General features: G+C 41.6%; 1 protein-coding gene across 5 annotated transcripts in view; it reads left to right on the top strand.

The window, feature by feature from the left end:
• Nucleotides 1-21,570, top strand: part of LOC137301479 (uncharacterized) — a 101,505-nt gene that overhangs the window by 52,360 nt on the left and 27,575 nt on the right. For all 5 annotated transcript variants that reach the window (XR_010958298.1, XM_067970989.1, XM_067970988.1 and 2 more), the window contains exons 19-25: nt 1,963-2,084; nt 6,098-6,224; nt 10,822-10,947; nt 14,027-14,128; nt 14,483-14,569; nt 14,813-14,880; nt 19,347-19,435. Coding sequence is in view for 4 of the 5 variants with exons in the window: in XM_067970989.1 (XP_067827090.1) it covers nt 1,963-2,084; nt 6,098-6,224; nt 10,822-10,947; nt 14,027-14,128; nt 14,483-14,569; nt 14,813-14,880; nt 19,347-19,435 (721 nt within the window). In the remaining variant the exon portion in view is untranslated. The remainder of the gene's footprint in view (nt 1-1,962; nt 2,085-6,097; nt 6,225-10,821; nt 10,948-14,026; nt 14,129-14,482; nt 14,570-14,812; nt 14,881-19,346; nt 19,436-21,570) is intronic.

The following is a 21,570-nucleotide window of genomic DNA, read 5'->3' on the forward strand; positions in this document are numbered from 1 at the left end:
GTGGCAAATGGAGTATAATGTGGGGAAATGTGAGGTTATTCACTTTGGTAGGAAGAATAGAAAAACAGAATATTTTTAAATGGTGAGAAACTATTAAATGTGGTGTTCAGAGAGATTTGGGCGTCCACGTATAAAAAACACAACGTTAGTATGCAGGTACAGCAGGCAATTAGGAAAGAAAATGGCATGTTGGCCTTTATTGTAAGGGGGTTGGAGTACAAGAGTAAGGAAGTCTTACTACAGTTGTACAGTGTGAGACCTCTCCTGGACTACTGCATACAGTTTTGGTCTCCTTATCTAAGGAAGGATATACTCGCCTTAGGGGCGATGCAACAAAGGCTCACTAGATTAATTCCTGGGATGAGAGGGTTGTCCTATGGAGCGAGGTTGAGTAGAATGGGCCTATACACTCTGGAGTTTAGAAGAATGAGCGGTCATCTCATTGAAACATTTAGATTATGAGGGGGCTTGACAGGGTCGATGCTGAGAAATTGTTTCCCCTGGCTGGAGAGTCTAGAGGGCATAGTCGCAGGATAAGGGGTCGGTCATTCAAGACTGAGATGAGGAGGAATTTCTTCACACAGAGGGTTGTGAATCTTTGGAATTCTCCACCCCAGTGGGCTGTGAATGCTGAGTCATTGAATATATTCAAGGCTGAGATCGATAGATTTTTGGACTCTCGGGGAATCAAGGGATATGGGGATCGGGCATGAAAGTGGAGTTGAGGTCAAAGATCAGCCATGATCTGATTGAATGGCGGAGCAGGCTCGAGGGGCCGTATGGCCTACTCCTGCTCCTATTACTAATGTTCTTTTGTATCCTCTGGTTACCGACCCATCTGCCACTGGAAACAGTTTCTCCTTATTTACCAAAACTGTTCATGATTTTGAACACCTCTGTCAAACCTCCCCTTTGCCTTCTCTGATCTAAGGAGAACAACCCGAGCTTCTCCAATCTCTCCACATAACTGAAGTCCCTCATCCCTGGTGTGATTCTAGTAAACCTCTTCTGCACCCTCTCTGAGGCCTTGACATCCTTCCTAAAGTGTGGTGCCCAGAATTGAACACAATACTCCAGCTGAGGCCTAACGAGTGTTTTATAAAGGTTTAGCATAACTTCCTTGATTCTGTACTCCATGCCTCTATTAATAAAGCCCAGGATCACATATACTTTTTTAACATCCTTCTCAACTTGTCCTGCCACTGACAAAGATTTGTGTATGCGCACCCCCATCTCTGTTCCTACAACCCCTTTAAAATTGTACCATTTACTTTATATTGCCTCTCCTCATTCTTCCTACCAAAATCACTTCACACTTCTCTGCGTTAAATTTAATCTGCTATGTGTCTGCCCATTTCACCAACCTGTCTTTTTTTTATTCATTTCTGGAATGTGGGCGTCACTGGCAAGGCCAGCATTTATTGCCCATCCCTAATTGCCTTAAAGAAGGTGGTGGTGGTGAGCCATCTTCTTGAACCGCTGCAGTCCGTGTGGTGAAGGTATTCCCACAGTGCTGTTAGGTAGGGAGTTCCAGGATTTTGACCCAGCGACAATGAAGGAACGGCGATATATTTCCAAATCAGGATGGTATGTTCTCCTGAAGTCTCTTACTATCCTCTATATTGTTTGCTACATTTCCAAGTTTCGAGTCATCTGCAGATTATTTCAGTAGCTGGCTCCTACTATAGTTTTATGACTCATTTCCATTATTGACCACTGGAAGAAAAAATATTCTGGCTACCAATCATGAAAAGATCCACAGTATGGATTGCTGGATTGTCAGACAAATGAAGTTTGTTCATGAGTTTAAAACTGAAAATATGTTTGAAACATTTTTTCAAAGGTATTACAATCAAAATATTGTGGGTAAAATTATGTAGCCATCCAGTAATAGAGCACATGATATGAAGTTGAAGGGGAAACTTGTGAATTATTTTTTCCTTAATTTCTTTGTCTTCATAGGATATTTTGGAAGCTGAGCGACACTTTATGAAAATGCTTGAATCATTTAAGGATGAAGATTTTAGTCACTTCAACTGCCTGTCATATTATGGTCTAAGCCGAGTCTACCTCAAATGGAATAGGTAATACAGTTGTAATTGCTTTCATTGTGAAAATAATCATTTCAGTTAGTGAGGGGTGATTATTGCTTTTTAACTCATTCATCCATTTTGTAAACACAAAGCAGCCCATGTGCTTTTTTTTCTTTCCAAGTTTTGTCCATATACACGTGGATAGCAAATAGCCTGAGAAACAAGTTTTTCATTAAAGCTATTCACTAGAGAAAACCACATATTATTTTACAATAAAAATACACCTCCTTACCATGTAAATTGAAGTTTTATGTCATAACTTGGAGAGGAGACTGTATAATAACAGTGGCAGTGGTTAGTATCAACCATGAAAGATTGAATTTGAATGGAAAAGCTCCCTTCCTGTGTAACTTGGAGGTGAGTTTGGAGATGATGGTGTTTCCATGCACCTGCTGCCCTTGACCTCCTAGGTGATGGAGGTCACAGGTTTGGGAGGTGCTGCCAAAGAAGCTTTGGCAAGTTGCTGTAGTGCCTCCTGTAGATAGTACAAACTACAGCCACGGCACGCCAGTAGTGGAGGGGGGATGTTTACGCCAATGGATGAGGTGCCAATCTAGCAAACTGTTTTGCCTTGGATTGTATTGAGCTTTTTGAGTGCTGCTGCAGGCATCCAGGCAAGTGGGACGTATACTATCATATTCCTGAATTGTGCCTTGTAGGTAGTGGAGAGGCTTTGGGGAGTGTGGCATGCTGTTGTGATTAAGGATGTAATTATGGAATTTTGGGGCGAGGGGGAATTTTTGGAAGTTGTTTCTACAAGGTAAACTTTTAAAGGCTCCTGTTGAAATTTTTGAATCAAAATCTTAGGGAGCAGAGAAGAAAGATGAGAAAGGAAAATGTTCAAAAATAAGTTGAAATGAGATTCAGATGCCAGTTTTGAACTCTGACCCTGGAAAATAATTTTTCTAGAAATTATGAAAAGATTTTTTTCGATTAAAACAATTTGTGATTTGTGTTCATGTCGCCTTGATATGAATTTATTGTCTATCTGTACATTAATCGTCGCTGGGTCAAAATCCTGGAACTCCCTTCCTAACAGCACTGTGGGAGAACCTTCACCACACGGACTGCAGCTGTTCAAGAAGGCGGCTCACCACCACCTTCTCAAGTGCAATTAAGAATGGGCAATAAATGCCAGCCTCGCCAGCGACGCCCACATCCCATGAATGAATTTAAAAAAATTAATGTGAAGATGTCTTCTACAGCATACTGTCTTACAGCCTTTGTAGAAAAGTGCTGGTCAACACCACATACTGATGGGTTATTTGTAAAACACTGCAGATGTTTAAAGACAAATGTATGTTATTACTATTTTGGGGTTACTTTGCCAATTTTCTCTATTGTAACAGTGAATGGGTTCTTACCCCTCGAGGAACCAAACTGATCAATTTTCTGAAATGCAACCTGTTCAAAAGTTAATTTCAGGCTGAAAAAAATAATTTCATGGGCACCAAGTATTGTCACAAGCATCTAGTCTCTTTATTTATATATATATATGTATAGATATAGATAGATATGTATAGATATAGATAGATATGTATAGATATAGATAGATATGTATAGATATAGATAGATATGTATAGATATAGAGATGTACATATATCGTGAAGAAATCATGTGTGCAGTTTCAAATGCATAAAGGGTCACATCTACAGTGTCGTTATCGAGTATCAGGAAATGTTAATGGAATGCAGTGAGTTCGCACATGATCTTTTCACTACAAAGAGCTGGGTTTATATTTAGTCCAAGCTGAAAGAATGAAAGTTTCCTTGTCAGCTAAGAAACATCTATATAAAATGAGTTGTAGTAATTTCAATCCAGGTCCTTATGGATGTGAGCCGCAGCCCAGAATTTGTACATAATTTGGGGCAGACATAGGAAACAAAGGAGCAGGAGTAGGCCATGTATCCTCTCAAGCCTGAGCTATATTCAGTTAGATCTAGCTGGTCTGAACCGCAACTCCATTTACCCACCTTTGTTCCAAATCGCTTGAAACCTTTACCCAATAAAAATCTATCTATTGATCTCAATCTTGAAAAATTCAATTGACCCAGCATCATTTTTATGATAGGGTAGACGTAGAGAAAATGTTTCCGCTTGTAGGGGAATCCAAAACTAGGGGTTATAAAAGAAGATAGTCACTAATAAATTCAATGAGGAATTTAGGAAAACCTTCTTTACTCAGACAGTGATTAGAATGTGGAACTTGCGACCAACATGGAGTAGTTGAAGTGAATTGCATAGGTGCAATAATTGGGTGTCATTTATTATTTTGCAATCCAATGACACAGTTCCTAAAACTAGTCCATAAAGAGAGTGGTATGGAAAATAGAAAAAAAGCCTTCACCTTTTCTAAGGTTGGAATAAGGCACGTTATAGGGCAGAGCGAAAGGAGATTTATATCCCATTTATATTGCAGAACCGCTTCCACTTCAAGACTAGCATTTATATATTGAAACCTGTACAGTATGTGTTAGCTTTGAACTTGTTACGTTACAATGCAGAACACACATGGTGACTGAGAAGCAATTGCATAACAGCAAGATTATGTATGTGCAATTGTGTCAAGTGGCATTTGCAGCTTTGTGTTTCTGGCTATGGATATTCCCTGATAAGTGGTGAAAGAAATGGAGAGCTGCATTGCCAGCTGGTGCAGGTGAATGGATTGCCTATGAGCAGAAAAGTTGTAGGCTAATGGAGGTTTGTGTTGCCAGTTGAAGCCATTTACATTGGAAAATCCATCTTGCAAGGGGTCCACTGGTTTATATTATGGCTATGGAAATGCCACTGAAGACAGCGCCATTGAATAAAATGGGATATTAGGCTGCATCTTGCTGCACATGATATGAGAATTTACACTGGGTGCCCAAAATGAAACAAGTGTTCCAATCCCCAGCCATCTCTCACTTGAGCACAGATGACGCCCCATATCCTTGGCAAGAATGACGGTGCTGGGAGTCTCATTCTAAATACGTTATCATTTGTGGAATGTGGTAACAGGGAGACCAGCTGGAAGAGTGTTTGAAATTGACCCTCAAGATAAAGGCCTGGATTAGGTTTTGACAGCAGAGGGGGAGAGATGGACCTTGCATAAAAGTAGAAGAATGTGGTAATGGAATGCACATGGGGAAGAATCTCAGCTCAGGATCAAACGCCATCCACTCTCTCGGACTGATGCAGCACTGCACTTAACTGTCGAAAGCCAGCAAGAGACCCTTGATCATCTATTGACGTTTGTAGATCATATAAATATTTTTCTCGATATATTGAGGATGAGAAAGACCAAAGGACTGCCACAATTCCTGTATGGTGCAAATGTGGCATGTTTTCCCCCGAATAGGATGCTTGTCAGTTCATTTGTGTATAGATTTTGACCAACATTTAAAGAACAAAGAAAACTTCGACTTGAACAATCTAATTTTTGTACTTTAATCCATTTAATTTATCCGTATGCAACACAATCTAAGTTTGAACATGTTGATTGTGCAATTAGTGATCTTTTGTGAAAGGTTATCAAAATGAACTGCTCAACTGCTGGTTCTATAAAGCTGATTTCTGTTTCTGCTTCAAATGCATAATATGCTCCATTTTACAGTTTGTCCTGGCTTGTTTCTGATCAGCAGAATAAGTGCTAAAGACGCCATTCTTTAGATAGGGGTGCAGGTTTTTCTCTTGACATTTGTTGAGGTTTACCGATCCACTGAATCACAACAGTTCGTTTCTGCATTTGCAAAACAGAAGACCCAAATTTCTGTCTGATTCAGCCATTTCTGTTTGGGAACCTTCATCTCAAGGGGAAGACTAGAAATACTTCAGAATCATAGTTCACAGACAGTTGATGACTGGAAGTTTGTGCCTCCACTGATCTAAGAATTATCCAAAAATATAAGGAGGAAAAATTATTTTGTTTTCAGTACTTTTACTTACCACGCAAAGGAGCACGAAGATAGATATATTTCTATTTTCTATTGTCACATTTAAATTTACATTTTTTTTCTTTCTAGGTATAAAGAAGCAAGGACAACTTTAGAGAAGACCCTTACACTGGTTGAGAGTAATTTAGTCCCAGGGCTTCAGACTTGGCCAGGCACAGATACAGTAATTGAAGAAACTAGGGACGGAATACTGAAAGTAAGGAAATATCATTGTGCGTTTACCTTTTAGAGTACTCGGTGGTTGATCATATGAAACCGATCATTAGCCCCTTCTTTTGTAAAATTATCCAAAATTGTTATGTTTTTGCATGAGGAAGGGAGTATTTAATAGACGAATGGTTAATCTATTAAATAAACTTGCATGAAAATTAATTTAACTTTTTGTGAATTCTGGCTGTAGTTTTTGCCAGTGACGAGACAACTGAGTTAAATGTGCATGTACACAATTGCGGATGATGAAACAAATTTTATACTTATGAAAGACTGGTGCAAGTGCCAGGTTCTTTGGCTCAACGAAAGCTGATGTTTGTTTTAACTCAGATTGGGCATTCCTTTTTTTGGATGCTGGTTTAAAAAAAAAGCTGGGAGTCAAAAACTTGCCCTGTCGATCCAGGATGCAGAAGCAAAAATATTTCCACCAACAGCAAGCAGCCTGAGGGACACGGAGGGGTTGATTCATCCAGATTAGACAAAACAAGAAAAATTTGCATATATGCAGCACCTTTAACATAGAAAAAAAGTCCCAAGATACTTCACGGAAGTGTAAGGAAAATATGAACGCCAAGCCAAAGAAGGAGATTTTAGAAGGGGTGACCAAAAGCTTGGTTGGAGAGGTGGGTTTTAAAGGTGGCGATGTGGAAGGATATAGGGAGGGAATTCCAGAGCGTGGGCCTGGACGGCTGAAGGCATGGTCGCCAATGGTGAGGCATGGGGTAGAAGGGATGTACAAGAGGCCAAATGAGAAGAACGGAAAGTTCAGGAGGTTGTGTAGGAGTGGAGAAAATGACAGAGATAGGAGGGGCAAGGTGATGAAGAGATTTAAACGTGAGGATAAAAATTTTAAATTTGAGGTCTTGGACTTGGGAGCCAGTGTCGGTTAGGAGGACTTGGTGTGTGATAGAGTGCGGTTAGCAGGTTTTTGGATGACGTGAAATTTATGAGGAGTGGAGGATGGGAGTTCGGTCAGGAAAGCATTGGAATATTGAGGTCTGGAGGTGATAAGGGATTCAGCAGCAGTTGGGCTTAGGCAAATGCAGAGGCGGGTGACGTTATGGCAGTGGAAGTAGACAGTCTTGGTGATTGAGAGCTTATGTTGTCAGCATACATGTGGAAGCTGTCTCTGTCTGCGGAAGATGTTTTCAAGGGGCAGCATGTAGATGAGGAGGAAAGGGCCGTGGATAGATCCTTGGGGGACTCCGGAGGTAATGGTGCAGGGGTGGGAAGAAAAGCCATTGTTGGTGATGCTCTGACTAAAATCAGATAGGTAAGAGTGGAACCAAGCAAGAGCATTCCCACTTAGTTAGATAATGAAGGAATGGATTTGGAGGAGGATGGTGTGGTTGACTTGTGTCAAAGGTTGTAAAATTGTCGAGGAGGAATAATGCACCATCACAATTACAGAGGATGTCATTTGTGACTTTGGTTAGGGCTGCTCTGGTGCTGTGTCCCGATGGACCCCTGATAAACCTAGTTGGAGAAATCCAAACAGGGACTTAGAGAGCAAAGGGAGATCGGAGATTGGGTGGTAGTTTGCAAGGACAGAGGGGTCGAGGGTAAGCTTTTTAATGAGCGGGTGATGTCAGCAGTTTCGAACGGGAGGGGGGGCAGTACCTGAGGAGAGGGAATCATTTACGATGTCAGTTAGCATGAGGCGGTGGGGGGGAGGCAGGCAGGAACAGAAGTTGGGTGGTCAGCAGTTTAGTAAGACTGGGGTTAAGGGAGCAGGAGGTGAGTCTCATGGATGAGATGAACTGGAAGAGTGCATGGGGCGAAATGGGAGAGAAACTAGAATGAGATGCAGTTATGATGAACAAGATGTAAGGAGTGAAGACATTAGTAATTAGAAATAAGGAATTGAACCCAGTACATTGGTATGAAGCAAAATTGAGTCCGGGACTAAATAATTACCATGGGCTCAATTTTCAAAGTAAAAAACGGATGGGTTGGGGGTGGGGGGGGGGCATTGAAAATTGCCACCATTTCAGACCCGCCTCCAACCTGCCCATTCTGGTTTTCACCGGGGCGGGCGACCAACCCGCTCCCAGGAGGCAGGATGGGCCTTAAAACATTTCAAGGAGGCTTCAGGCCTCCATTTTTCTCAAATTCCCGATTTCAACCCGGTGAGGGGGGTTGCTGGATCCCTGGGCCTTCTGTTTTATGCCTCGTGAAAGGAGGCGAGAAGGCCCGAGACTAACAGGTAGGTGCCTAGAAAGGCACAGCTTGTGGGCCAGAGGAGCAGGAGTGCTTCCCCCCAGGCCCAACAAGCCTACTTGAACCAACGCCCCCGCCCCCCCCCCCCCCCCCCCAATGATCACGGACACTCTTCTCCCCCCGCCCCCCGATTCTCCCCCGCAACGATTGTGGACACCTGCGATGACCTCCGATCCCGACACTCAATTTGACCCCCCCACCCCCTTCCTGGCTTGGTTTTAAAATTGAGCCCCATGAGTGACTTTGCATTAGAACTAATTAAAAGTCAAGAAGCTGAATTTGGTGTGAGATGAGTAAGTGCTCTGCGCCCAAAAGTGGAGGAGACAACTGTTTGAAAGTCAGTGGAGAGAAGGCAATGGAATATTTTTTTAAAAAAGAGGCCACCTACCTATTCCTCTCCATTTACATTTATACAGACAGGCAAAACTCCCTGCCAATCTCACAGCTAGGGAGAGTAATCAGAGGGCATTGGATTACGATCAGGACCCCAGAGATTCTGAGACCAAGCGTAACATCCCTGCCATCACTCCTGAGATAATTTCTAGTTCTAATCTTCCAAAATGGAGTTTCAAAAGTGTTGTGACAAAATATTATGGATAGAGGCAAAGCCAATTCAGGATGATGAAGCATTAAAGCAGTTGTCACAATTGGAATAGTTCAAACTAAAATGCTTTTGGTTACATGTAATTTAGGCAGTGTTGCTAAATCATTTCGGTAATGAGTAACATACTCCGAGTAGGCAGCTGGATACTGAATTGACTCTCTTGAGCAGAACGCATAGGTATTTGCAGATCTTATGAGTTACTCAACCGCATCTTTTGTCCGAGAAGTTCCGTATTCAAAAGCTTATTGAATTTTCTGTGTACATCTATTCACTCTAGAATTTCCACAAGTTACATTTGAAAGACAGTTCTTCATCAAACTGTTCAAGGAGTAGGGAAGTATAGGGACAGTATTTTTTATTCATAGTGCTCCCTCATTGTTAATATAAAGGTAATACTGCTATCCAAATTTTTTTGACTTTTGGAGTTGTGAGGTGGCAGGGGGGTGTGCGGAGGAGGGAGTCCAAGGTTTAATTGCACAGAGACCTGCCAGATCAAGGGGTTGAAATTGGTATGCGTTGCTCCCGTTTTTCGGGATAAAATGGTCGCAACAATGTCAGATTTAGCAGTCATGATGTGGAGATGCCGGTGATGGACTGGGGTTGACAATTGTAAACAATTTTACAACACCAAGTTATAGTCCAGCAATTTTATTTTAAATTCACAAGCTTTCGGAGATTTTCTCCTTCCTCAGGCAAATGTTGGTTTAGATTTAGCAGTGGAATGGCCCGCACCCAATCTACACGGGCGTTCAGGCCACTTCTTAATTTATCGGGTCCATTTTTAAGTGTCCCAGCCTGCCATCTAAATCAGGCATCAGGCACCTTGCAAATGTTAATAAGGGTACTAACGCCTTTTAAGGATGCCTCTAGGAAATTAGTTTCCATTAAGTGGAGTTGGTGCCAGACCTGCTCTGCTCAGCATTCTTCAGCGGCCACTGTGACCTAAGTAGCGGCCGCCACCAACAGATAATTTTAAATTGAAAAGTGTTCCTGTGGAGCCAGGAGGAGCAGGAGTGCTGCCCTCAACTCCACAGAACCCGCAATCAGCTCCTACCCCTTTGTCGCTCTAACCCTGTCCCCTCTCTGAACTGACCATCCGGCTGCTGCCAGTGAGGCAATCGGCCCGACTTTAATCTTAGTAAAATGCGCAAGCTGCCAGTGGAGACGCAACAGACATTGGCTTCTCCTGCAAAAAATGTTAATGAGGCCCGAGAAACAATTTTGGGCCAGATTTGGTTTGCCACTGGCTATGGTCCCAAACCCAATTTCCACCCCCAAGTCTGCTATTCTGCTCAACAGCTGCATGACATAACCAACAAGAAGAGCGTGTGCATTCCTTGGTGCGTATGCTGTTCCAAGGTCGAACAGCTGTAGATCAGCTTTCAGGCTGGTCTGAAATTAAGGGCCCCATTGATTTCAAAAGACCCGCCTGAAATGTTACCTGTCATTGACATCACAGAGTGACCTAGCAGGGATGAGGCAATTTGGTAAGTCTCTGAAAATAAAATATTTATTTTAAAAAATGTTTTCTGTACACTGTAGAGTACTTAGCATAAAAAGTACTTCCCAGTGTTGTCACGTTCCTTCTCTTTGAAAGAGCCCTATAGAAATCGTGTGGATCAGGTAATCTGCAATAAAAGGCCTTAAGCAGAAATTTCTATTTCATAACAAGGTACTTGTTGAGCTTAAAACTTACTTTGATGACTTCAGTTTGGTTTTAGTTTTCTGTTCTAAATTATTGAACTATATTTTACCCTAGGAGCAGTTGAAGTCCCTCCTTAAAGAGTGTCTGTGCCAACCACGGCCTGATGCTCTTTGCCATTATCAGTTCTGTTATACCCACAACAACAAACGTGACATTTATAGATCCGATCCTGACTTTAAGGTAGGATTATTTGATTTATATGCAATGTGCACATGTATACAATAAATTTATATCCATTTGAAATGTCAAAAAGCCAAACAGTACAATTATAAATTCTTGTCCTCCAAGCTGGGTTGTGCCTAGAGAGAATATTTTGAGCTTTGTAATACTAGGGTGAAGTACTGATAGTTAGATCTGTCCCTGATGGTGGGCCGAACTTGACATGAATTAGTGTATTAAACAGCATTAAGTTGTATTGGCTTTTACTCTATTGTAGGATATTGGTATTTAACATTGAAACATTTGAATATGAAGCTGCCTTCCCCATTATTTAAAAAAAGCAATACTCAGGATAACTTAGGCTGAAATATTAATTTAGCTTTGTTAATGTTTTTGTATTTAAAATAAATGTAAGTTTTGGTATCTGAAAGCAGATGCTCACTGTTTGTTTGGATTGAATCTGTGAGAGACTAGTTTTCAATTCCAGATGAAGTTGTGACACAGTTGCATCATTCTTCTTCTGTGGGATGCAGGTCGAGCAATGTCATTATATGTCATTCGGTAAAGAAAATCCTGAGCCAACTAAAGAAACAGATCTGACGATCTTGAATGCAAACCCAAGATTTGCTCTTTCCTCCAATTTACCTTAAAGTTTGAAACAAAGGATATTACAAATTTAGTAGAATGGCAAATGGCATTTTTTTCTCTTCTGTACAACTTTTTTCCTCCCCTGATAAAGGCAGCAGCTCCTACAGCAGTACACTTCCATGGCTGCTGCCAGTCCTCTAGTCCCTTGCCCAAATGACCAATCTTCATGTGTAAGCAATATCATTGAGCCGTAGAGGATTACAGCTGAATGCAGTCCTGTCCTCGCCTGATGTCCACACATGCACACTTTACGGAACGATTCACTGGAAATTGATCAGGCGCAGCAAGCATAGAAGCATAGAAAATAGGAGCAGGAGTATGCCATTCGGCCCTTCGAGCCTGCTCCGCCATTCAATATGATCATGGCTGATCCTCTATCTCAGTACCATATTCCCGCTCTCTCCCCATACCCCTTGATGCCTTCTGTGTCTAGAAATCTATCTATCTACTTCTTAAATATATTCAGTGACTTGGCCTCCACAGCTTCTGTGGTAGAGAATTTCATAGGTTCACCACCCTCTGAGTGAAGAAATTTCTCCTCCGCTCAGTCCTAAATGTCCTACCCTGTATCCTGAGACTGTGACCCCTCGTTCTAGACCCCCCCCAGCCAGGGGTAAACATCCTCCCTGCATCCAGTCTGTCTAGCCCTGTCAGAATTTTATATGTTTCAATGAGATCCCATCTCATTCTTCTAAACTCCAGTGAATACAGGTCTAGTCGACCCAATCTCTCCTCATATGACAGCCCTGCCATCCCAGGAATCAGTCTGGTGAACCTTCGCTGCACTCCCTCTATGGCAAGTATATCCTTTCTCAGGTAAGGAGACCAAAACTGCACACAATACTCCAGGTGTGTGGTCTCACCAAGGCCCTGCATAACTGCAGTAAGACATCCTTGCTCCTGTACTCAAATCCTCTTGCAATGAAGGCCAACATACCATTTTCCTTCCTAACTGCTTGCTGCACCTGCATGTTTGCTTTCAGTGACTGGTGTACAAGGACACTCCAGGTCCCTTTGTACATCAACATTTCCCAATCTATCACCATTTAAATAATACTCTGCCTTTCTGTTTTTCCTTCCGAAGTGGATAACTTCACATTTATCCACATTATACTGCATCTGCCATATATTTGCCCACTCACTCAACTTGTCTAGATCGCCTTGAAGCCTCTTTGATTCCTCCTCACAACTCACAATCCTACCTAGTTTTGTGTCATCAGCAAACTAGGAAATATTACATTCGGTTCCCTCATCCAAATCATTGATATATATTGTGGATAGCTGGGCCCAAGCTCTGATCCCTGCAGTACCCCACTAGTCACCGCCTGCCACCCCAAAAAAGACCCATTTATTCCTACTCTCTATTTCCTGTCTGTTAACCAATTTTCAATCCATGCCAGTATATTAACCCCAATCCCATTTGCTTTAATTTTGCACACTAACTTCTTATATAGGACTTTATCAAAGGCCTTCTGAAAATCCAAATACACCACATCCACTGGTTCTCCCTTATCTATTCAACTAGTTACATCCTCAAAAAAAAACTCCATTAGGTTTGTCAAACACGATTTCCCTTTCATAAATCCATGTTGACTTTGTCTAATCCTGTTATCACATCCTTTATAATAGACTCTAGCATTTTCCCTACTACTGATGTTAGGCTAACCGGTCTGTAGTTCCCTGTTTTCTCTCCCTCCTTTTTTAAATAGAGGAGTTACATTTGCCATCCTCCGACCATAGCTGATTTCACCCAGCCCTTCAGGTGTGGGACATTCAGGCTAAGTCCCAATTATGATGCTTCCACCTGACTGAGCACACATCAGAGATGGCATGGTTCATTACCATACTGCACAGTGCGTTTACCCATTGGGGACGTTTGTAGCTTTTTTGAGGCATGTCAGTATTGGGGAATGGAACAGTAGTGTTCCACTTTTGGCATCCAGTATTCCTGTCATGCAATATCAGACCAGGTTAGATGCTGGTGAGAGTCCCTGCTACACTGTTTCAACAATGAGCCTTAACCCCAACCTCCGCGTATCTCCTGTGTCTGTTTGAATGATCCATTTCCCACACCATCTGCCTACAATTTACAGCCAAGTTATGGGCCGTGGGGATGGAACCAAGCGGGGAGGGAATTAGAAAAGACGAACTTTCAGAACAAGTGCTTTTTCAATTATTGAACCAGGAACGTTACTCCTTGCAATGCCATCCACATCTATAGTTTCTATGAAGTATTTTATTGTATTTTAGATTGTTTACCCTTTTTTCTGTATGTTTCAACATTCTACATTGCTATTATGTTTGGAGTGTTCCAATAATTAACAAATAGTCCAGTTCATTCTTCTGGATTATCTTTCTCATATTATCAGATTTAAGTTCAATTCTTTCAGTCTCTCCATAGTGCTTTTATATAGGTTATAGAACTTAAAGGTCCATCTTTCTGTGTCTGCAGGGGTTTGTTCGAGTGCACTGCAGCCACGATTGCCGTATTGAGTACCATTTATACTGCTGGAAACGCTGCAAAATTAAAGAGCTCCAAGACAAAGTAGAAAAAGTTAGTATTGTAATATTTCTTGCATTATTTATTTTCTAAAGAGCAATTGGAAATACAATGTTCTGAAGGGATTTAAATGTAATATATCCTGTATTTCAAACAGCCAGATTATGTATTCATTTTTTACAAAGATTTTCAACTTTAAAACAGAATGATTAGAATGTCCCCTGGGTATCTAAGATAAAATGGCACTAGAATTAGGTTTGTGATTGCCAGTGAGACTGACTATGCAGGTTCTTTCAGCTCTCAAAATATTGAAGATATTCTCATTTCCTGTTGTGATGTCATGATTGAAGCAAATACATGTTACACATTTTTTCCACTTTTAAAACTGATTTTTTTTACCTGTTGCAGGATATCCTGGGTTTAGACTGTCTTACCCCAGACTGCATGGGATGCATCTGGAAAGTGGACATTTTTCAGGACTCTCGGCAGAAGACAGTAAGTTGTATTTTAAGTTTACATGCCCATAAATGCTGCAAACAGCCATTTAATATTTGCAGCTGTGGAGCAGTTGTTACTGTGAAAAATGAAGAAGGATTTGAATTTTTTCAAACGGTCTTGCGTCTGCAACGGTGACTGGATATGTCTGGATAAAAAGTGTGGAAATGTCAACTTTGCAAGAAGAACAAATTGTAACAGATGTTAGCTTTGCTTCACATGGTCTTTCCACATCTATTGCAGATTGAAAGTTCCAAATCAAAAGAAAATAAAATTGGTCAGAATCCATCAACAAAGCAGTCGGCAAGCAGGTAAACTCAGTGATTAACTTGTTTCAGTTTTATTTATTTTCACTTGATTTATAAATGTATGAATTCACTTAATGCTTTTCTGTAACTCTAATAAGATGCTTGTTATGTTTATAGAAAAGCAATAAGAGAATTAAGGAAATTCTCATTTTAAAATGCTATTCAGTGTTTTGACTGCCATTTTTCATATAAACAGTTTTTTGTCCGGGGGTGAAGGGCAGTTTCTCTTCTGAACACCCTGCATGAAAACGTTCCTGTGTCTATATACCTATTTGATCTGAAAGAAAATAGTTCATAATTTCAGTCTCACCTTAAAAGGTAATTGAGCAAAACTTCAGAATATTCATTCATGCCCACTTCTCAATTATTTAAAACCAATTGCCCTTCACAGAAGACATTTTCCTTGACATAGCAACACATGAATTATGAAATTACCCCTTTCCTATCATACCTTGTAGAGAAGGAATGTACATTTCTGGTTCAAACATCTAATTATATATTAAAATTGCTGTTCTGGGTTGCAGTGTTCCATTTCAAATCATGTTGAAAATTCCTATGTCAGATTTCATCCATGGGAAAACTTATTATAAATGTGTCAACATATAACTGCAATACCTGTTATGCCTGTAGACAGCACTGTGATGGAAGTGATCATTGTTTAATGTCTCGTAAAGTTAGCCGCTAAAACAATGGTTGATCGACAGCATATTGAGAGTTAATGGTGAAAAAACAGGCCCCTTCTGAATGCAGAGTATTTTAGCCCAGTAATTATGATACTGGGCTAGCAACCAGAGTTCATGAGTTCAAATCGCACTATATCAGTGAAATTGAATTCGATAAATCTGGTAATTTGTGGGCTGTCACCAAAAATTGGCTGAAGGCTACTGTTTTTTGTAAACGCCCAATTGATTCACTAATGTCTTCAGCAAAGTGAACTTGCTATCCTTAACCGATCTGGCCTACATGTGACTCCAATCCCACACTATGTGGTTGGCTCTTAATACCCTCAGGGCAGCTAGAGATGGGCAACTGCAGCCTTGCCAGTGTCACCTATATTCCAAGAATAAAAAAAAATCCATTTGCAGGCTCTGGCCACTTAATCGTTAGCCACTGTTGTGACAGTCAGCAGCCATGTTGGTTTATGTAAGTAAAGGAGGTCATGAATCAGATTTTAAAATAAATGTAAATTTTTTTGGCCCCTTGCAGTTGTTCCAGCCCTGCTTTAATCCCACCCCTTAAGTTGATTTCTCTAGGAAGAAAAGCGCAGTTTACGCTGACCCCCACCAGCAATGTTGTCTTCTTGGACTACCCCCATTAACACACCCGACTATAGCCTTATAAGCCCAGCTTCCCTCCCCACATGACCCCTTCCCTGGCCTGACTCCCTCAAGTGATCACAGACCCTACGTGCATGTCAACATGGAATGGCTGGCATTCCAGATAGTTTGAGTGCCATTCTATGTGGCCTTCCTCCAGTCCATTTGCCTGTTGCCTGAGGATAATGGCCTTATGTTCAATTGCAGTGTTCCTGCTGGAACAATCGATACATCCCCCCTCCACCACCATCGCCACCAATATATTTAATCTGTTCCCTCCCTACTCCACCAGTGAGCAGCATCTCACCGAAACAGTCCCTCCCCCTCTGAGCAACATTCTGGTTCTCGACCCAACCCCCCCCCTCCTCCTTCCTCCCCCCTCCTCCTTCCTTCCTTCCTTCCTTCCTTCCCTCATCCTCCTCCTCCTTCCTTCCTTCCTTCCTTCCTTCCTTCCCCTCCCCCCTCCCCCCTGTCCCCCCTTCTCCTCCGCCCCCTCCCTCCCCCGTCCCCTCCCTCCCCCGTCCCCTCCCTCCCCCGTCCCCTCCCTCCCCCGTCCCCTCCCTCCCCCGTCCCCTCCCTCCCCCGTCCCCTCCCTCCCCCGTCCCCTCCCTCCCCCCTCCCCCGTCCCGCCCCCTCCTCCCCCCCCTCCTCCGCCCCCCCCTCCTCCGCCCCCCCCCCTCCTCCGCCCCCCCCCCCTCCTCCGCCCCCCCTCCTCCGCCCCCCCCCTCCTCCGCCCCCCCCCTCCTCCGCCCCCCCCTCCTCCGCCCCCCCCCTCCTCCGCCCCCCCCCCTCCTCCGCCCCCCCCCTCCTCCGCCCCCCCCCCCTCCTCCGCCCCCCCCCTCCTCCGCCCCCCCCCCCTCCTCCGCCCCCCCCCCTCCTCCGCCCCCCCCCCTCCTCCGCCCCCCCCCCCTCCTCCGCCCCCCCCTCCTCCTCCGCCCCCCCCCCCTCCTCCCCCGCCCCCCCCCCCCTCCTCCCCCCTTATCAGTTCTGTACCTTCAGCCCTTCATATTCTGGCCCCACACTGCGCATGTAACAGCCCACAATCCAACTCTCCCGACTTTCTATTGAGTAGCATCCTCTCCTTCTCCTCCTTTCATCCTCCGTCCTCCCTTCCTCCTCCCCATCCCCCATCTGGATCCATTATATCCTCTGCCATGTGCTGCTCCATGGGACATTGCTATTAATTAAGTCTCAATCAATTAAATTAATCTTTTTGGTTAACTCAAAACATCATGACTGTTTGAAAGATACAATGAAAAGAAGTGACATCTTGGCATTCATTGGATCATGACCAGTTTTAAAATATCATAATTGTGCTAGTGCAGGGTTACTTACATAATTGGATGATCATTGATCCAGAGGTTTGGTTATTTTAATGGTAACAAGTGTCATTGTGTCTGTCTTGGAGTTGAAGAAATACAGTACTGATTTAGGAAGGAAGATTTGTAACTAAAACCAAATGATTGTGATGAAGACAATATTTAAGTGCTGCCTGTAGCTGTCTTGTATTTTATCCAGGCAAACCTAATTTGGGAAATAATGTAAGTTTCAGTAGTGATGATTGTTAATCTCTTGGCTTTAAAGTTGTTTTTAAGAAAAGGAAGCATAACTGACCAATGAAGGTTTTTGTTATGCAGTTAAACTGCCTGAAGAACTGTAGCTTTGTAAAATGCATGGCTGTTTATTCCTTTAAACATAATGAATATATCAAGTTATAATTCTTTTAACAATTTAATATGGTTTTAACATTTACATTTCAGTATTGTTTTGCGGCACTTTTTTAAAACTCATTTAACTTAACTTTTATAAGAGCAATACAATTGAGTATTTTTTTCCAGAGTAAGAGGATTTAAATTCTATACATAAATCATACGCAATGTACCCCAGCTAAATGTTTTTTCTAATAACTATTATTTGAAAGATATTTCTAAACTTAATCTTTTTTCGGTCTTAGATTGATAGCAATTTTTTTTCAGTTCAGATATCTTCCTAAACAAAATTAAAAATGTAAATATTCTTCAATTTGGAGATTTTTAAAAATAACTTCTGTCACCATACCTATTTTACATTGAAATAATGTTCTCCTTTAAGTGAAAAGGAGTGAGGTAATCAGAGTTTATAAATCCTTCTTCTGAAAGAATAGAAATGTAAAAATTGTAATTGAGGTACTGATATTGCATGTTGGGTGTGTGAATGATATTGGCTATGATTTCTGGTTGAAGCCCAAGATTTTGTTCAACCTAACCTGAGAACAGACCAAGAAATACCAAGTATTATCACTTGGCCTATTTAGTGTACTAGCACCAATATCCTGTAGGAAAAATTGCCCATAAGCCTATATGCTTCAATTTTATATAAAATATTTATGGCATGCATAGTTATCACCCTTAAATTGCTTCACCCCCCTGATTTCATCCAATGTTGGATTTGTAACTACTAATACTTCCTACTTTTAGACAACTCAAATTGCTGCCCCCAGACACAATCCAAATATAAATGTACTGCTGGGTGTTTTTCCACAGTTGAACTAAAATTTCACATATCCACCTTTATGCATTACTGAATTCCAAGTGGGAATATAGTCTCTACAGTGTGACTGTTTCAAATGCCAATCTTTGTTTCCTGAAATTCTCATGATAATGTTGGTACTGTTAGAAGCATTTACTGAGTAGAATCTTCTGTATTTGATCTTGTATGATAAATTTTTAAAAATGAATTAATAAAATATCTTCATCTTTACACTGCAAGTATTTTCCTCTGCTTTGGATATAGTTTCTCAATTGAGCTTAACATGTAATTCATAAGATTTGATAGTCTGTATAAAAATACTGCTGACTGAAGTACAAGATTATATTTCCACAGCAAATACCATCAGCTAAACTTCAATGCCGATGACTGACACATTTTATGGGCTCGTCTTGTGTGATGTTGCTGAGTGAAAGCTTTTTAAACTTGTTTTTATAATACATAACCCTGTTAAAAGAATTAATCTGCTGATTAGCTTTTGAACAGTACTTGCTTATCAACATTTGGTTTTCATGACAATCCTACAACCCAGTCAGTGCATGCATAATTTATGAAAATGATCCTATTTTTAAAAAAAACCTTACAAGTTATCTACCGAATGCTTATGGTTTGTATTTCTTTTATTAGTTTTAACTCAAGGAAGATTGCCAGAAAAAAAGAAAAGAAGCATCAAAGTCAAGGAAAACTACCACCTAACGTCCACCAGGAACAAAATGGTGAGCAGTTTAATTGCAGTTACATCAAAACTACAGCACAGAAACAGGCCATTCGGCTTAATTGGTCTGTGTCGGTGTTTATGCTCCACCGAGCCTCCTCCCTCCCTACTTCATCTAACCCTAATTCATCTAACCTTATCAGGATACCCTTCTATTCCTTTCTCCCTCGTGTGCTTATCTAGCTTCCCCTTAAGTGCATCTATGCTATTGCCCCAACTATTCCTTGAGGTAGCGCGTTTCACATTCTTACCACTCTGGGTAAAGAAGTTTCTCCTGAATTCCCTATTGGATTTATTAGGGACTATTTTATATTTATGACCTCTCGTTTTGGTCTCCCTCACAAGTGGAAACATTTTCTCGACGTCTACCCTATCAAACGCTTTCATTATCTTAAAGACCTCTATCAGGTCACCCTTCAGCCCTCTCTCTTTGGAGAAAAGAGCCCCAGCCTGTTCAGCCTTTCCTGATAAGAATATCCTCTTAGTTCTGGTTTCATCCTTGTGAATCTTTTTTGCACCCTCTCCAATGCCTCTATATGCTTTCTATAATATGGAGACCAGAACTGTGCACAATACTCCAAGTGGTCCAACCAAGGTTCTATAGAAGTTTAGCATAACTTTTTAGCTTTTCAATTCTATCACTGTAGAAATGAACCCTAGTGCTTGATTTGGCTTTTTTATGGCCTTCTTAACCTGCTTCACTGCTTTGTGATTTGTATATCTGTACTCCTAGATCCCTTTACTCCTATTATCCAAGCAGTATTGTGACCTCCTTATTCTTCCTGCCAAAATGCACCACCTTATACTTACCTATATTGAAATTTATTTGCCAATTACCTGTCCATTCTGCAGGTTTTTTAATATCTTCTTGCATTTTGACACAATCTTCGTTTGTATTAACCACACTTCCCCCACCCCGGCCCCCCCGCAAATTTTGAAATTGTACTTCCGATTCCCGAATCCAAATTGTTGATGTAAATTGTGATCAACAGTGGCCCCAGCTCCGATCCCTGTGGAACACCACTTCCCACCTTTTGCCAGACTGAGTAGCTACCCTTAACCCCTACTCTCTTTTCTGTTACATATGTAAACAATCCTGTTAAAATGTTGATAGTCTTCACCCTACTTTGACTTCTATTGTTTTTTTTTGAAGTAGAGAACTCCTTTGGTTCATGAGAATACTGCGCTTTGGAATAGTCTTCTAAAACCTTTTGTTGTTTGAGACAACTGAAACAATCTGAGGACTAAATCTGCTACCTGAGATTTTTGTGTGTGTATATTTTTTATATATATATATATGTGTGGAAAAGGTGCAGGGTAGGCTCACTTGGATGTTACCACAGATGCCGGTTTACAGTTATGATTTGATAAGTTTTTTTCACTAGAGCTGAGAAGATTGAGGGTTGGCCTGATGTAATGCATTGAGTATGGAATTTATGATGAGATAAATAATGAGAGATTGTTTCCACTGGTCATCAAGATGGTAGCACAGGCCACAAATTTAAGATAATCACAAAATGGAGTGTTCGAAACAATGGGACTGATCTTTGACTTCTGCCCAATGTTGTCATCAGAAGGCTTGAACCCTTTTGGTTCGGACCTCATTTGACTGCCGCCAGTGTTAAATAGGCGCCCCCGCCACAGCTTGACAGATGTGGGAGAGCGGGAAATCAGCCGGCTCCCATGCTGAGCCAGTCGGCAGGTCGGACCAGGAGGGAAGAAATGAAGCTCGAATAGGCCAACAGCGGGCCGGAGTTTTTTTTGTGGGCCCAAGTGGAGCACTCTTGCTCCTCCTGGCCTCACAAGAATAAACCATTTGAATTTCCTAAAGCGGCCTTCAATGTTCCCTTTAAGGGATTGGTTAAGCCATTCAACACCTGGTATAAATGGCTGGAGTGTGCGTGGTGCACTCTTGCATTGAATTTACATTGTACGTGCATTTTCTACGATTATCAACTTGCAATTTTGGAAAAAAGGTTTGTTCAGGAACTTCAAATCAGATTGGCGTTGATCAGTATTTCTGTCTATTTCTCAGAGCCTTATGTTTTAATATTTGTCATAAGCATCATACAATGTCTTTTTAAAAACTGAACTTGTATGACAAAAATATGTTAATAATTTGAGAGCAAAATGTTA

The sequence above is a fragment of the Heptranchias perlo genome, chromosome 33 (assembly GCF_035084215.1).
Source record: "Heptranchias perlo isolate sHepPer1 chromosome 33, sHepPer1.hap1, whole genome shotgun sequence".
Lineage (NCBI taxonomy): Eukaryota > Metazoa > Chordata > Chondrichthyes > Hexanchiformes > Hexanchidae > Heptranchias > Heptranchias perlo.